At 42.4% G+C, this 18589-nt stretch overlaps 1 protein-coding gene across 9 annotated transcripts in view; it reads right to left on the bottom strand.

Moving 5' to 3' along the window:
• LOC122547072 (uncharacterized) overlaps nt 1-18589 on the bottom strand; it is a 108946-nt gene that overhangs the window by 61147 nt on the left and 29210 nt on the right. For 2 of the 9 annotated variants that reach the window (XM_087995158.1, XM_087995165.1), the window contains exons 1-3: nt 1583-1663; nt 1384-1448; nt 1063-1148 (exon numbers count right to left, since the gene is read on the bottom strand). The exons of 1 other annotated variant lie outside the window; for it this stretch is intronic. In XM_087995158.1, the coding sequence (XP_087851284.1) occupies nt 1063-1108 (46 nt within the window). In that variant the 5' untranslated portion in view covers nt 1109-1148; nt 1384-1448; nt 1583-1663. Of the gene's footprint in view, nt 1-1062; nt 1149-1383; nt 1449-1582; nt 1706-18589 lie in introns of those variants that run through there. 6 more of the 9 variants (XM_087995159.1, XM_087995161.1, XM_087995164.1 and 3 more) reach the window with 5 other exon arrangements.

Below are 18589 nucleotides of genomic sequence, written 5' to 3'. Positions count from 1 at the left end.
CTCATGTGGGGCAGACATTCAGCATGAGAAGCACTTGTGTAGGGTCATTGAACTTTTTCCTCATTCTACCCAGACTCCCTGCACCTGACAGCTTGCTGGCAGCTCTCACTGTACTTTTGGATGAGCTTTCTGAAACTTCCTGGCAAGATGATTCCTCACTGCCTTTACAACTCCTGTATCCAGAGCCTCATCTGATAAAGTGACAGTCTTCCCACTGGCTTTGTTATTGCATGACGGCGGTTTCCCCATGATCAAACAGTCTCTCTCATCCAAGTGGAAGACAGGGTGTTGTGGTAATATTGCTGGGCTCATAAACAAAAGACCCAGATTAATGCTTCGGGGGGAAGCTTCTATTTTGAACATCTTGTCTGAATGTTATGTGTAACTATTGACTTTTGTCATGAAATTACACATATTACACATCACACAAAATATGGTGCACAGGCTAAACTATTTAATTTTAGACATCTTTTTAACATTGCCCAAAATCACCATCGGTTTCTCTATGATCCATGGCTTCAATTATGGTATTAACATGATGCAGGAGATGGTTATCACAATATCACAGTTTTGGTTAAAAGCAGTTACATCCTTTAGTAGTCTTCACACACCAAAAATAGTGTTTCATCTAAAACTGCAACAGGAAATATTCATCTATTGCTCCATGTTAATTGGGTGACCAAACCGAGCAGCAGTTCGACATGCAGATCAATTTATTGTTTCCCAAACTTCTAAGGATCCAAATGACTATACAGTCCTTCTGATTATATGTGTTCAAAAATAAAACTTGAACAGTGATGGTTCTGATATGTTGCTCCAGCTCAGAAGAGATTTTGAAAGTGTAGAAATACCAGACTATCTCACACACTGTGCTGGAATCAAGGACCTTTGATAACTCAATGTGACAACAACAAGCTGCTAAATGCCATTGCTATTATTTCCAAGCCAACAGAGAAGAAACAAACTTCACACAAATACTTAAGACAACTACAATCTTAACTTTTCACTGTTTCATGTACGTTGGAGGAGTTGAGGAAAATAAGGAAAGTTTGCCAAGCTCACAGAAAAGATTATCTGTTGTCCATTTTAATTCCGTCTTCTCATACATAGTATTTTGTGATTTTTATCTCTTAATTCATTCCAAGATGCTCATGGAAAAAAAAAACAGACGTCATAGGTTAGCCACACAGCTGACTGGACAAGAGGTAGATGTTTGAAGGTGAACTAAAGTCTGCTATAGAGCCAGAATGCTACTTGGCAACACAAAGATGCCAAAACCAATTAAAAACCAAAATAAAATTACATCAACCCAGCAATAAGCAGAAATGAGTGAAGTCTGTAAAACTGCAGAAGGCAAACATTTGTTTGTCAGAGATGTCCTACCTTGTGGTCATTTGAAGATGGTGGAATGATAAGCACGAGATGCCCTTGTTCAGTCTAACCAGAAACTGTATTGTAAAAATTGACTTGGAAGAGTAAATGTTCAGAAAGCACAAGATCTTTGACCAATTTAATCAGTTACTCAAACCACATTTAAGTTATTTCTTTATAAAGAATTATGATTTCAGTCAGATTTCCTTACCTGATGGGGTCAACAATTCTATTGAAAAACATCTGAAGACCAAGCAGTGAAGCTCCCATCGCAGAAACACCAACGAACAGAGTCTCTCCGTACTGATGCAATTGTTGACGTTTCTCTTGTGAAACCACAGCAAAGGCTAGTTTCCTCTTCCTTTGCAGCTCAGTGTTCTGTCATTACTGAGCTGGGCTAATTCTGGCTGAAATAGAAAAAAAAGGCTCAAAATAGAGAACATGTGGTAGTTCAAAATGGGAAGTTAACAAAGTCCAAAGCATTTCATATAGAATAAAGCAGGATTTACTTTTGAGATCTGTTATTTTCTATAAAGTGGAACATTTCTAAGGCACAATACACAGAAACTTCAGTTTTTTGACAGAATGATTGATAAAGCACAAAATGAATATTTGGACATTCCAGCTTCTCTGTAAAATAAGGAAACAGTTGGACTCCTGTTCGCCTCGGTCCCACTAATGTTGGCATTATCCCAAATCCCAGGGATAGCATCATTAGCAAGTTTGGATGCTTCAACCACAGCTGCAATGTTAAACTGTGATGTCCCTGATCCACTTCAGGAGCAAGGCTGAGGAGCTGATAGATCCCGAGAACAGAAGGTGGGAGAGAGGAAATCAGGGATAATATAACCAGATTTTGAAGTACATAAATCTGAAAGGCACACATTTATAAAACAATCCTCTGAGCATTAGTTTGGTTTTAATGTTAAACTGTGTCCCTTACCCACTTACATTGGCTTGAATTCCATGAGAATGTATTATTCCTCACAAGTACTTCTGGAGAAACTGATTGATTGGTTTCCAGGAGTCTTCATAAGAGATATTCAAAAGAATATCGATTTTTCTGAGCAATTTCCAGTAATTGGAACCAATGTAACAACTGACCAATTCAATTTGATATACAATGTGAAGTAATGTTCACAATGAATCCAGCCTTTTGGATGTTGCCATTGACATCTTAGAGTTGAGACTCAATGGTGACATTATGCTGGTGTCACTGAGTTAGTATTCCTGACATGCAGGCTAATGGTTTGTGTTCACGTGAGTTCAAATCCCACACCAGTAGTTCATGGAATTTCCATTCAGATAATGAAGTGGTGAAACTAAATCAAGCCTCAATAATGATGACTATGGGTGGAGTTTTCCAGGCCTGCCTGGAGCTTTAAGAAGACCAGGGTGGGGGAACCGAATTGGATGGAATGCAACATTTCAGGTTACAAAAATGTTTTGACAATCTAAGTGCTTAGAATTTTTCAAGGAGGTCAGGTTTCCCATCAATAATCAGCAGGAACCAAATTCTCATTCATTAATATGTTATGAATATTCATTAACTCCTCAGGCCATTGGAATTATATTTGTGAGTGTCATTTTGTTCCCTTAAAATTGTCAAAAATGTGCTCACAAATAAGCAAGGGCTCCACCTGGCAGGGTACACTGCTTCATTCCAGCTGCCTTGAGTAAAGCATTGATCCATTACATGGCTCCTTAAAATCTTGCAGCAAGCTTTTGGGAAGACAGATGTTATGTTGGCCTTTGGTGCAAGAGGATTTGAGTACAGGAGCAGGGATGTCTAATTGCAGCTGTTCCCACCTCTTTAAGTGCACGTTGGATCTTCTTATCTAATAATGGATATACTGCCAAAGAGGATTGCAGGAAAGGTTCACCAGGCGTTTTCTAGGACAGCAAGTTTGTCATTTGAAGAGAGATTGTTACAACTGAGCTTGTATTTACTGGAGGGGAATAAGAAAGGATCCCATTGAAACGTATTAACCTCTGAAAAAGCTGAGCAGCTTGGGCGCAGGGATAATGTTTTCCCTGTTAACAAGAGTTTAGAATGAGGAATCATAGGCTCAAAATCCTGGGCAAGCCACTTCTGACTCAGATGAGGAAATATTCAAGTCTTTCCGTGACCACAGTCTACAATTCCCACAGGTGTGAGACCACAATCCATCAAGCTGTTGCAACACTTAGTTAGCTCAGTTGGCTGGACAGCTGGTTTACTATGCAGAGAGAAGCCAATAGCATGGGTTCAATTGAGGTACCAGCCAAGGTTACCATGAAGGTCCTGCCTTCTCAAGCTCACCCCTTGCCTAATGGTATGGTGACCTCAGGTCAAACTTACCACCAGATGTGTCCCTCTTATAAGAGAGCAGTCCTCTGGGATTATGGCAATATTAGCTTTACAATACTTTTCCAAATTCCACAATGTTCATTACTCTTTGTCTATATGCCCATCCTCCCTGCTCCCCTTCCCCAACATCATCTCTAGAATTGGGTCCAGGTTAGCAAGATGTACCCAGGTGTTCTGGCAGCCTTGCTGGATAATTTGAGGGATGTTTTTCTTCTTCGCTGTTGTGACATTGTAGTTTTTATGTGGTCCAAGTACTTGTTCAGGATCACCTTTTCTGCAAGGACTTTGTGCGTCAAAGGACTGACCTTGTGTCAGCTACGCCTCTTACACATGCAGGTCCTTTCCCGTGGTTTCGACACAAAATTTTGGCAACCCTTCTTGTTGCATGAGGAGTGGTCCAATATCAAACAGGAGCCAGGATAGTTTGATCTTGAGTGAAGTTGTAGAATGATTCTTTAATCCCGTCTTCAAAGTTTGGGCTCCACTTTCTATCTGACCGTTGGATTGTGGATGATACAGAGCTGTTCTTACATGCCAAATGCCAATTGACATTAGGAAATACTCAAATTCCCTGCTGGTAAATGATGGCCCATTGTCTGTGACCAACATCTCCCAGAGTCTGCGTATTGCAAAAGGTGCTTGCAGCTTTTCGATCATCATCCCCATGTTTAACAAATTAACTCCATGCATATCCAACCACTTTTAATTACGGTCCACAATGACTAAGGACATTGAGGCCGTGAAAGTACTGGCAAAGTTGACATGAATCCAGGGTTTTCCCAGCCATTCCCACCAATAGGGGAGCTTCTGGTAGTAATGTTTGTCCTTTTCAGCACTCCAGGCGTTGTCCCACCAACACTCTATGTGAGCATCCAATCCTGGCCCCAGACATAACTTCTCACCAACCTCTTCATTTTGAAAACCCCTGGATGACCTCGATGGAGTTCAGTCAGTATCTAATGATGGCCTTTGTGTGACCACCCTCTAAGGAGGACTTTGGGACAAACAATAACACAAAGTGCCTGAGTGGAGGCTGATAGCCAAGTTAGTTATCCATGGGGATGACCTCAACCAGGGTTCATGTCACACTACAGGTGACTAGGAGAAAGTGAGGACTGCAGTTGCTGGAGATCAGAGTTGAAAAATGTGTTGCAGGTCAGGCAGTATCCAAGGAGCAGGAGAATCGATGTTTCGGGCATAAGCCCTTCTTCAGGAATGAGGAAGGTGTGCCAAACAGGCTAAGATAAAAGGTAGGGAGGAGGGACTTGGGGGAGGGGCGTTGGGAATGCCAGGGCAGTGGAAGGAGGTTAAAGTGAGGGTGATAGGCCAGAAAGTGGGTGGGGGCGGAGAGGTTGGGAAGAAGATTTCAGGTCAAGAAGGCAGTGCTGAGTCCGAGATAAGGTGGGGGGAGGGGATATGAGGAAGCTGGAGAAATCTGCATTCATCCCTTGTGGTTGGAGGGTTCCTAGGCGGAAGATGAGGCACTCTTCCTCCAGGCGTTGTGTTGCCATGGTCTGGCGATAGAGGAGGACAAGGATCTGCATGTCCTTGGCGGAGTGGGAGGAGGAGTTAAAGTGTTCCGCCACAGGGCGGTTGGGTTGGTTGGTTGGTGCGGATGTCCCAGAGGAACATGAATGCAGATTTCTCCAGCTTCCTTATTTCCCCTCCCCCCCCACCATTTTGCTTTTCCAGCAACACATTTTTCAACACTACAGGTGACCCCCACTGCACGATACACACACACACCCTCTCACACACTCACACACACACACACACACACACACACAGATACTCACACACTCACACACACCTACTTCCTCACACACTCACATAGACTCACTGTCATACACAAGTTCTCTACCATACGTACATATATTCATCCGCAGCACTCATGGACTCACCCTCTCACCAGCTTATATCGCATCACACTCACACACATTCTTGACCAAGATTACATACATGCATATACACACTCTTTCACACCCACACACATGCACACTCACATGCATACACTCGCTCTGTCTCTCCTGCGTGCGCACACCTATGTGTTTATCGGTTGAATTTGTATTTAGAGAATTTGATTTTATTTTGCGCAAAGATGATAGGCAGGTATGACAGGTCATGAGGTCAGTGCTGAGCTGGAAGGCTGGAGCTGCGTGAGGTGGGGAAAGGGGAAATGAGGAAACTGGTGAAATCCACATTGATGCCACGGGGTTGAAGTGTTCCGAGTCGGAAGATGAGACGTTCTTCCTCCAGGCGTTGGGTGGTGAGGGAGCGGCAGTGGAGGAGGCCCAGTACCTGCATGTCCTCGGCAGAGTGGGAGGAGTTGAAATGTTGGGCCACAGTGCAGTGGGGTTGATTGGAGCGGGTGTCCTGGAGATGTTCCCTAAAGCGCACACTCCCCCAACAACCCACCGTCCCATCCTGGCACCCTTCCCTGCCACCGCAGTAATTGCAAAAGCTGAGCCCACACCTTCTCACTCACTTCAATCCAAGGCCCCAAAGTAACCTTCCACATCCATCAAAGATTTACCTGCACATCCACCAATATCATTTATTGTATCAGTTGCTCCCGATGCAGTCTCCTATACATTTGGGAGACTGGACTCCTCCTAGCAGAGCGCTTTAGGGAACATCTCCAGGACACCCGCACCAATCAACCACACCGCCCTGTCGCCCTGCCTGAACCGCTGCACTTTTCCAGCACCACTAATCCAGAATCTGGTTTCCAGCATCTGCAGTCATTGTTTTTACCTGACCTGTTCTACCAGCTTATCTTCCTTCCATCTATCCTCTCCACCCTTCTCTCTGACCTATCACCTTTATCCCCACCCCCTTCACCTACTGTACTCTATGCTACTTTCTCCCCATCCCCACCCCCCTCTGATTTATCTCTCCACTCAGCAGGCATCCTGACTCTATTGCCCGAAATGTCAATTTTCCTGCTCCTGGGATTTCATATTTTGTGATGGGGAGCATAGTGCTCACTTGATGGGTTGCAATATTATACATCAACTGGAAAGTGACCGATAGCAGAGTTCACAGTTGATCAGAGAAAATGCAGGTTTTTACAATGAAAAGCATGTTAACCTATGAATTGCCTGGGTTGACATTTGGGAATTCCAGATCCTCTGCACCTTAAGAGAAAAGGCATTTTTCCTGGTCCCTGTCCCACTAGTGCTGACGTAATCCCAAATCTCAAGGACTAGATCTTTGGAAGATTTGGATATTTGAATCACCCACTGTAATGTTCAACTCCTTTGCTCCTGATCCACTGCAGGAACAAGGCTCAGGAGATAATTGGTCCAGATAAGGAAGTTTGAGAGAGAACAAATCAAGAACAGTGTAGCCAGATTCTGAAGAACTTACTCTTCAAAGGCACGATTTGAGAAAATAATCTCCTCAGCAAAAGTTTTTCTTGAATCCCAAGAGTGTTTACTTTAATTGTTCACAGTCTCTTCAGTGGAAGACAGACCATAAGACCATAAGATGTAGGAGCAGAATTAGGTCACTTAGCTCATCAAGACTGCTCTGCCATTCAATCATGTTTTTCAACACTACTTTGTTGGGATCCTGAAGCTTATGGATCCATCATGCAGCTCAGCTCATGTGGTCAAGCCTATGATGTTCTGCCAATGGCTGGATGACAACCATGGAAAACAGTTCATAGACAGGAGTTACTTAAGGCCAAAAGTCTGTTGACTAATGTTGGACAGACAGCTCACTTGGTAGTACTGCAGATCCTGAAGTGTGTTTGGACAGTGGCTCACAGTGAACTGGTGTCAGGGAGCCATGAGGAATTCTGAAGTGACCATGTGTCATGAAACAGACGATACATCCGGTGTGGGGATAGCCGAGGGTAACGTACATAGAGGTTGTGGCAGAGGCCACACTCGCTGCCAACCACATGATCCCTGGAGACCTGTCGAGACTATATCCTTATTCAGGTGTTCAGCCACAAAGCTTTGATCCTATGGGAAGTATCAGCATGGAGAAGAGTCTCAGAAAGTCATCTTGAACAAATGCTGGATACAATCACAATATTGACCAATTACCCAGATAGGTGATACACAAACTGAATGTAATCAGTGCATAGATCTTGAACATGCCATCCATCATGGTACAACTAAACCTGCTGATCACATGCTGAGGGAACAGTTACTGTCCACCAGCTCTCATTCCATGAGCAGTAATGGAGAGTAAAGCTGTTGATCCGATGTTATGGTCCAGGTCAGACCCCCTCAAAACATTTCAAGAAGGTAGCCTAACTTTCCTAGTTGTTTTGAGCAGGTGTAGAGTGGATATTCCAAATGAAACACAAAACATCAGAATACAGAATGACTTAGCCTATCCAAAAACCCAACAGATTATCGCAATTTAATAATGTTGTTCCAAATACTTGCAACAACCCAATAAACACCTGCTTCATAAAAAGGATAGAATCAAACTCAGGGTCTTACAGGAGAGATGGCAGAGAGATTCAGCAGGGAACATCTTCTTCCATGGAGCTGTTTCTTTGACCAGCAGCCTCAAAAACTGACTGCTTGTTCTGAACAGGCAGACTGCTAAAACCAAAACAAACCAACCCAGAGGAAAGCGGAACTGGGAGAACGGGCCACTCCCCTTTCATTGGAAATTTTTTTTAAAAAACTTAAAAGCTGGAGATCCAAGATGGTGGCAGTCTGAGTGGTTTGCTGGGCTGGGCTCGCTGCCATCCCCCTGGACAGGATGGACTTTACCCCCCCCCCCCCACAACCATCCCACCTTTTCAACCACACCAAGGAGAAAAATATACTAATTTGAACTGACTGATTATTTTGAGCTGTTGAAATCACCAGAGACACCTTCAGGCCAGGATGAAGACCAGTGAAGGAAAGGGGCCTAAAGGAGGACAGCAGACAGGGAACTCGCCTGCTGCATCAGGGGGTGCCAGCAACCAGTACTCAGCTTCCCGGGCTGATCTCTCCAGATCCAGCAGGACTGCAATACTTACTCTCGGAGGTTGCTTTACTCCGAGAGTGGATTCAAGCAGCAGTGGAGCCACTGTCTGCCATGCTATAAAAGAATGAGCAAGAAATCCAGCTCCTGGAACGAAGACTGGAGACAGTGGAGGAAAGGACCGTGGCATCAGAGACCCTGGCAGAGGTCTAGCGAGAAAGGACCTGAATGCTAGAAGACCAGGTTAGGGTCCTTCAGAATCAAGTTGATGATCTAGAAAATATAAAATAGAAGGAAAAACTTACGAATTGTGGGCCTCCCAGAATGCGAAGAAGGTGAAGGCCTCACTTGCTCCCTGCAGTGATGGCTCCCGAAGTTCCTGCAGTTAGACTTGGAGTCAGGCCTGGTAAGCGTGGAGCAGGCCCACCGAGTCGCAACGCGCAGGTCTGGGCTGGACCAGCGCCCCTGTGTGTCCTAGTTCAGCTCTTGTATTATAAAGAAAAACAGTTAATACTGGAAGCAACAAGAGAATGGGGAAGGAACTCACAAGCCTTAATGTATAAAGGTTCAAAGATAATGTTTTTCAAGATTTTCCAGGAGCCCTGGTCAAGAGCAGAAGGACATTCGATGATGTTAAAAAGAATTAAGGAACCAAAACATCCAAAACTCCATGAGGTACCCGACCATGTCTCACCTACAGAGCCACGTAATTTTGACTCCGCTGACAACGCACAGGACTTTGTGAAGTATCTGAAATGAAAGACCTGAGTTGGGATTGCAGGGGAGGGGGCATTATTGCGAACATTGGTTTGGGTGTTTTTTTTTAATTACCCCCTTTACATTCCTCTTCCCCTCTTCCCCTTTTGTTGTGATTATTGGTTGTACATGCATAGTTTTGTTGTAAATTTGTAAAATTGGAACTGTTTTGTATATCGGTCAGCCAGGATTTTTAATGCTGTCTCTTTCATTCCGCATTTGGGGTGACTACATTTGTAACTAAGACACATGGTGGGGGAGAGTTGGTATCCACTTTTTCAGGATTTAAGTAACATTTTTTTTTGATTTGTGAATTGCCTGGGGCTGAGGCACAGCCTCAGCTAGAGGGAGTTATGATGGTAATAAGGATTGGGAAGGGTGCCCCCTATGGGCAGAGGGGGAAGATCTCAAGCAAATGGGGGATTATTTAGGTATCTGTTTCAGTTAAATCTAGTTGATTTTTTTTTTAGCTGTAGTTGCTTTCAGAGGATTCTAGATTTCATAGAGTTAGTATCTTTGTAACTAGTCATGCCTCAGATAAGTTCCTTCCTCCTGGGAAATCACAGGCTGTCCTGGATGACCATGGCTAGTGATTTGTTCAGGTGGCGCACCTGGAATATAAAAGGGAGTCATTGTTGGTGGACATGGTCATTCTCCTCTTAAAAGAAAGAAGGCCTTGTCGAGCCTCAGGAAGGAATGGGTGGATTTTGCCCGGCTGCAAGAGACGCACCTAACTGACAAGGAACATCTGAAACTGCAGCAGGGGATTTATGACAGGGTGTTGTTTTCATTCTTCAGTCCTAAGAGTAGAGGGGTAGCTGTACTGATAAAAAGGAACCTCCCCTTCCAGGAAACGGAGCAGATTAAGGGTCTTCAGGGAAGGTTTATTATTTTGAAAGCCCTAATATATGGAGAAGAATATGGTATTTTGAATGCATATTGTCCCCCGGCATACCCTCTTAAATTTCTAATTGATGCAATGGCTAATTTAATGAACCTGGGGGTTCGCTGTATGATTATTGGAGACGATTTTAATCGCCTTATAGATCCAGAGATTGACAGGGTGCCAAAGGGCCTGGCAGGTACGCCCACACAGTCTAAACAGTTGGTGGACATATGTGATGAGTTGGGATGAGTGGATGTGTGGGGATACCTCCACCCTCATGTTCTATTCCAACCCACACAAATGTCATGGGCGAATTGATATAGTTTTTATCCAGCTGATGGTCTGGACAGAATACTTGCATGTAAAATAGGAAATATAGCTGTTTTGCATCATGCAACAGTATATTTAGATATTGAGGCTAAGGGTACTGGAGCAAATGCACATCACTGGTGCATGGATTCATTTTTGTTAGCGGATAGTAAATCTATTGAATATATTACAAGAGAATTTCGAACCTTTTGGGATATTGATTCAGGTACGGCTAGTAATCCAGCAATACTTTGGGAGACCACTAAGGCATATTTACGAGGTCTGATTATTTTATTATCGGCGACTAAAAAAAGGCAGAGGAAGGAGCAGCAGGAGATGCTGGAGGCCCGGCTGAAGGTAGCTGAGAAAACATATTATAATCAGCCATCATTGGTTAAAATTCAGCAGGTCATAGATCTCCGGGCTGCCCTCGACTCAATACACACACAAGTGGCTAAAAAAGAGGTCTCCTTTGCCAAATAAAAACTGTTCGGATTCATGGATAAGCCTGGTAAGTATCTGGCTTATTAAACTAGATGGAAAAAAGCCTCCCAATCTATTATCTGTGAGGGAAAAGGCTGGTAATACTGCCCATGAATCAAAAAAGATCAATGCTAGGTTTAGGGAATATTAAGAAGAGCTATATCGGTTGGAGGGGAGCGAACATTGTACAATGGGAATGTAGTCCTTTGAAAATCTGGACCATCCCCATGTGAGTAAGAAGCAGGCTTCCCTTTTGAATGTGGCTCTAACAGTTCAGGAAGTGCAAAAAGCGATAAGACATCTCCAAGATGGCAAGGCACCAGGGCCAGATGGATTCCCAATTGAATTTTAGAAGGAATTCATAAACATATTAGTGGAACCACTTCTGGGGATGTACAAATATTCTTATACACAGGGTTGCCTGCCGTCTACTCTGAGGGAAGCTAATATCGCCCTTATTTTAAAGAAAGGGAAGGACCCTGAAGGATATACTTCATATAGACCAATCTCGCTACTGAATGTAGATTTCAAAATTTTATCGAAGATTTTGGCTGTGAGGTTGGAGAAGGTTTTGCCCCATATTATAAAAAAAGGCCAGGCAGGTTTGTTAAAGGCTGCAGTTTCTCTAACAATATTAGGAGAGTACTTAATACAGTACAGGTATGTCAGTAAAGTTTGATTCCAGGGTTGATGGTATCCTCAGATGCAGAAAAAGCCTTTGATTGGATAGAATGACCTATCTAGATGAGGTTCTCATGCGCATTAGTTTTGGGGGACCCTTTGCCAGATGGGTAGCAGTACTGTATAAGGAAACTAAGGTGGCAGTTATTACAAATGGTGTTAAGTCAAATAATTTTAATATTCGAAGAGATAGTCGACAGGGGTGTCCTTTATCACTGCTGCTGTTTATCTTGGCGATTGAACCGTTAGCCAAAACTTTCAGAAGGAACTCTGAAATAATAGCGTGATAGGTGGGAATGTGGGGAACATAAGATTACCCTCTATGCTGACGAAGTCGTTTTATTGTTGGCCGATCTGGAGAAGTCTGTTCCCCGAATGATCCAAACAATTAATTCATATGGTAGTTTCTCAGGTTATAGGATCAATTTCACAAAATTGGAAGCTATGCTGGTGGGGGGCTTAGTGGAGATACCTAACTTGAAGGATAAAAAGCAATTCCCATTAGATGGTCACCAAAGGTTTTCCTGTATTTGGGAAATTTTATTACCCCTTCCTTCCACCGCTGTATAAGGCTAACTTTGTACAATTATTAAAGAGGATAAAACAAGATTGGCAGTGGTGGGAGGGATTACCACTTTTATGGCTGGGCCAAATAGCCCTGATTAAGTTGAATGTCCTTCCCCAACTGCTATGTCCCATGAGAATGCTCCCATTACTGTTATCGAGACAAGTATTACGGAGGATTAATGGTTGGCTAGAGTCCTTTATTTGGTGCCATAGGCGAGCTCTAATTAAATTCACCAGATTACAGTTCTCACAGGCTGAGGGAGGGGTTGATCTTCCGGACATGAAGAAATACTAAATAAGTGCTCTGTTAAGATATGTTGGTGATTTGGTACGGGGGAATTCAGAATCGATATGGCTTGATATTGAAGCCTCACAGTCAAAATGTCCTCTAATTAATTTATTATTTATGGATAATATGAAATCCGTGACCAAGCAATTCAATAGTCCAATTATCTAGAATACAGTGAAAGGATAATGACGCAAGACGAGGGCAAATGGGTTAAGACTTCGCCATTTACCCCGTTGGTAGGTGCCCAAGGATTTAAACTTGGGGCAATGGACTCCAGCTTTAAGACATGGGAGAACAAAGGAATTCAATGTTTGGGAGATTTATTTGAGGTAGAGGTCCTGATATCATTTAGTCAGTTAAGTCAGAAATATCGATTATCCAATAAGGACCTTTTCTGATACTTCCACGTGAGGGACTACATACAGAGGAAGACCACACTCCTGACCCAATGTTATAAATCAGATGTGAAGAAAAGAGTACTCCGATGTATGGGTACTCTTTCACTCAGTACATTCTATCATTTCCAGAAAGGGCGTGCTCTGGGGGATATGGAAGAACTCTGTGAGATGTGGAATTGAGAGTTAGGAGAGGATATTTCACCAGAGACATGGGAAGGTATCTGGGGAAATATCAAGAAAATTTCTGCATGTAACAGAGCACAGGCTATGCAATTGAAGATCTTACTCAGGGCTCATATGGCACCACAGAGGCTAACTAAGTTTTAGAGTAGAGCGTCACCAGAATGTCCCAAGTGTAAAATTACATTGTTTTTGATCATATTGCAAGATTGAAAGATATTGGAGTGCTATATTAAGGGAGTTAAAGGGCATTCTGGGGATTGAAATTAACATGGATTCAGTAATTCTTCTTTAGGGGCTACCAAATTTACCCTCCATGGAGGAACATTGGAAGAGACTGTGTAATATCCTTGCCCATTGCACAAGGAAGAACATTCTACTAAATAGGATGTCAGAAAACTCACCAGGTCTTCTGGAGTGGCATGAGCTGGTGATGAAGCATTTCCCCCAAGATTACCTCCCAAATATGGTGCACCACAAAACGGAACAGTTTTATAGGACGTGGCGGTCCTTTATATATTATATTGAAACTGATTTGTCAGCAATATTGGTCAGGGCCGTGGTAGAGCCATGGGAATCTTTATGGGCACTTGTGTGGCCTTGGGAGGAGGAGACTGGAAGGAAAAGAATACAGGTACAGTAGGGGGTACTCAATGGGAAGGGAATATCAGTGGATGTATGATGAGTAAGATAGAATAAAGTAGTAAGACATTATTTAATTTAAGTAACTTGAATGTAGTTTAAGCTAGTATTCATTCAGTATATTTGAAGTTTGGTTTTAGTTAAGCAGATCAGTTTGTTTCAGTAGAATAGTGGGTTATTTAATAACAATGGTACTGTGTTATGGCATTGTTCTTTATATTGTTTTTTTCTGTATTGATGGGTTTTTTTCTTTATATATAAATGTTTTGTAAAATATTTTAAAATGTTTGTCAATAAAAATATTTATTAAAAACCTGAAAAGCCTTTTGCCTGAGGCAGTATCTGTTAGCTATAATCAAATTGGCCCTCAAACCCACCCCAACTAGACACCCCAGAGCCTGTGTCTTTACAACCACTCTGAAAAAAACCCCAAGGACAACATAACCTTGTTAAAGGAGCAGCATCATCTGAGACATAAATGCATGTGGATATTCAACCGCTGCATAAGAATACTATGTAAACAAGTAAGGACACACTGCAGCAAACACAGAACTCCAGAAGGAACAACAGGAAACTTATTCAATGGATTTAAATGAAATGGTTAGCCCAAGCGCACTATTCCGCAATACTAATGCAACAAACCTAAAGAAGAAAATGACCAGGCACGATACTGGCCATACATCCCTAGGAATCTTGGTGGCCTTCAAACAGTAATCACCATCCACCAGCCCCTCATAAAGACTCAACACCCATATCCAACGGGATGATCTTTATCTATAAAAGGTAGATGACAGAGGGTGGTGGTGGTGGGTTGTTTTTCAGACTGGAGGCCTGTGATCAGTGGAGTGCCACAAGGATCGGTGCTGGGTCCTCTACTATTTGTCACTTACATAAATGATTTGGATGCGAGTATAAGAGGTAGAGTTAGTAAGTTTGCAGATGACACCAAAATTGGAGGTGTAGTGGACAGCAAAGAAGGTTACCTCAGATTACAACAGGATCTGGACCAGATGGGCCAATGGGCTGAGAAGTGGCAGATGGAGTTTAATTCAGATAAATGTGAGGTGCTCCATTTTGGGAAAGCAAATCTTAGCAGGACTTATACACTTAATGGTAAGGTCCTAGGGAGTGTTGCTGAACAAAGAGACCTTGGAGTGCAGGTTCATAGCTCCTTGAAAGTGGAGTCACAGGTAAACAGGATAGTGAGGAAGGCATTTGGTATGCTTTCCTTTATTGGTCAGAGTATTGAGTGCAGGAGTTGGGAGGTCATGTTGCGGCTGTACATGACATCGGTTAGGCCACTGTTGGAATATTGTGTGCAATTCTGATCTCCTTCTTATGGGAAAGATGTTGTGAAACTTGAAAGGGTTCAGAAAAGATTTACAAGGATGTTGCCACGGTTGGAGGATTTGAGCGATAGGGAGAGGCTGAACCGGCTGGGACTGTTTTCCCTGGAGTGTTGGAAGCTGAGGGGTGACCTTATAGAGGTTTAAAAGATTATGAGAGGCATGGATAGGATAAATAGACAAAGTCTTTTCCCTGGGATCGGGGAGCCCAGAACTAGAGGGCATAGGTTTAGGGTGAGAGGAGAAAGATATAAAAGAGACCAAAGGGGCAACTTTTTCACACAGAAGGTGGTACGTGTATGGAATGAGCTGCCAGAGGATGTGGTGGAGGCTGGTACAATTGCAACATTTAAGAGGCATTTGGATGGGTATATGAATAAAAAGGATATGGAGGGATACGGGCCGAGTGCTGGCAGGTGGGACTAGATTGGGTTGGGATATCTGGTTGGCGTGGACACGTTAGACTGAAGGGTCTGTTTCCATGCTGTACATCTCTATGACTCTAAGATACCTTGCAAGGACTGTGAGAAACACAACATCGGAAAACAGGAAGCAAACTGACCGTATGATCACATGAACATCCGCTCACCATTGTCAGACATGACCTGCACTCTCTCATTTCCAACCATACAGACATCTATGGACACAATTTCAACTGGGACAATGTAACCATCCCAGTACAAGCTCAGCAGGGACACGTGAGAGAATTCTTGGCACTCTATCCAGCGCTCAACCAATTAATGTATTGAACTGGACCCCATATACAAACCACTCAAATACAGAATTGCAAGTACCAAAAACCAGGGACATAAAAATGCAAGATGTGACAGGCCAGCAACACCGTATCGAAGGTGCACGGATATTGTCACCTAGCAAGGCAACAAATCGTCTGCAGAAAACCACATCAGCTTGGCGAACGAGTCGCCGACTTCATCCACAACCCAAGCAACAAATCTATACAAAAACCTTTTAAAGATCTCGAATTGTCTTTCTTCAAAGGAAACAGCGAGCATCATTGTTTTCCCACCAACCACAACGTCCAACCAATTCATTTATTAGTACCATCACCACTGCAGCTGCCCACTGCCACCAGTCTGCAGCATCAAGAATGACAGCACATGTGGAAAACAGAGCACCTCAAATCCATCTCAAATTAGTGACCACATTTAGAGACTTGCACTTGCATGATTCATGATATCCAAATGCACCAAAATGATTGGAGCAACATTGTTTTTCTTTTGAGAGTTGTCACTGTTGGAATATGGAACACAAACCAGGCTATTCACATCAAGCAGTGCCCCATCAATAACAATGTCTAAAAAATTAGTCCAATAATTTTTATTAAAATTGGTTGAAGGAGGAATTCTCATCAGCACATTGAAAGAGCCCCCACAATCCTCTTTGAAATAGCAAAAGTAGAAAGCTGAGAGGTTAGATGTAGCGGGCCATGTTTTAATTTGTAAACGAAAGACAATATCATTGCCTGTGCAGTACTCCTCCAGTATTGCACAGAACTATCAACTGTCACTTAAAAGCAAAATACTGTGAAAGGTGAAGTTCCGACACAAAGAAAATGCTGGAGAACCTCAGTTGGTCTGGTGGCATCTGTGGAGAGAGAAGCAATCTATGTTTCATATCCATTGTGACTCTTCTTCAGAACTACTGTCAACCGATGATGTTGTGATCAAGCCTCTGAACCATGACGTAACCCCACAAATGACGACTCATAGATAGGAGTGCTCTTATTTTATGTTGTATTTATTCAAGATTAAACACACTCACAATGTTGGAATAATTCCTTTGTTCTATTGAATCATTCCATCGCTGGTTATTAGATATGAAGGTTAATGCTCTAGAAGTTAATATATTTCGGATATTAGGAAGTGTTCATTGATGTTGGAAGGTACACAGTATTTGTTCACAAGAATGCTACCTGGACTTCAGGGGTGTTATTCTGAGTAGGATTATATAAATTAGGCCTGTAATCTCTGGAATTTAGGAGTTTACTGTGTGATCTCATCAAAATCTTCACTGATATTATCAGGAAAAGACAGGGTGGATAAATATAAACTATTTCAATTTGTTGGGGATATGAGAAATAACAGGCATTGTCTGAAAATTAGGGCCAGAATGTTTCAGAAAAATTTTAGGAAGTTCTTCTGTGTGCAAAAAGTGGAGATGCTTCTAATTCTCTTGATAAATGGCAACTGAGGATCAATTGTTAATTTCAAATTTGAGATAGTTAAATTTTTATTATGCAAAAAGGTACGTTGGAATCTGGGCCAGAGGTAGTAGATGGAGTTAGGCCACAGATTTACCATGATCTCATTGTAAGGTAGCACAGGCTCGAGGGGATGAATGGCCTACTCCTGTTCCTACGTTCCTGTGTTAACAAGTTTGTTATATTCTTCAGGCTTTCCTTCAACATTGAATTCAAAAATTCAATTTCAAACTGTCAACATATAGCCTTAGGTTATAGTCCAACAGGTTTATTTGGAAACACTAGCTTTTGGAGCGCTGCTCCTTCATTGAGTGATGAAGGAGCAGTGCTCCGAAAGCTAGTGCTTCCAAGTACACCTGGTGTATTGTGATTTTTAACTTTGTACACCCCAGTCCATAAATGTTAAATTTCAAACAATAAATGTACATCTGTTAACTCTTTTTGTATCGACTTTGGAATTCTCATTCATGATTAAATCTTTGCTCTTATAAAATAAGACACTGTATTGGTGAACAATCACAAATCAGATCATGCATTATGCTAATGGTTGTTCCATCGGACTGCATTACAGTCTCCATCTCAGAATAGGAATCAGTCACTGATACAATATAGCTAGACTGCAGATAAATGCACAAACACATGCAATATGTACATAAGAACAGAATATAAACACATATGATAAATACATACACACATACACAATGTATCAGCACAGACATGATTGAAGCGTAGAGGTTGAGAGAGGACCTTATAGCAGTTTATAAAATCATGAGGGGTATGGATATCATTAATGGTACCTGCCTTTCCCGAGGATGGGGGATTTAAAGACTCGTCACACGATATAGCACACCAGTGATAATTGCATACATATCTGTACACAGACCAAACAAATAAGCATGAAATTTAAGTATCAAAGTTTTAAAAAGTATTCTCTATTAAAAATTATAAACTGGATTAAAGTAATTTACTTATTGCCCCTTGTTGAGAATGCTCCTTACAAGCAGGTTAGACATGTACTAGCAGCGTGGGAACAAAGAGGAAGGTCAAGGACAGAGGGCTCTGTGATCCAATGACAACAGGAAATACTCACGCTTTCCATTCTGAAACAATGGAGTCAGAGAGATCAACGGCACAGAAAAAGGCCCTTCAGTCCTTCGAGTCTGCACCAATTA

The sequence above is a fragment of the Chiloscyllium plagiosum genome, unplaced genomic scaffold (genome assembly GCF_037043375.1).
Source record: "Chiloscyllium plagiosum isolate Xiang-an unplaced genomic scaffold, Cpla_swu_hap1 HiC_scaffold_16, whole genome shotgun sequence".
Classification (NCBI taxonomy): domain Eukaryota; kingdom Metazoa; phylum Chordata; class Chondrichthyes; order Orectolobiformes; family Hemiscylliidae; genus Chiloscyllium; species Chiloscyllium plagiosum.
Note: the sequence above shows the minus strand (reverse complement) of the source record. Positions and strands in the feature narration are given on the sequence as shown.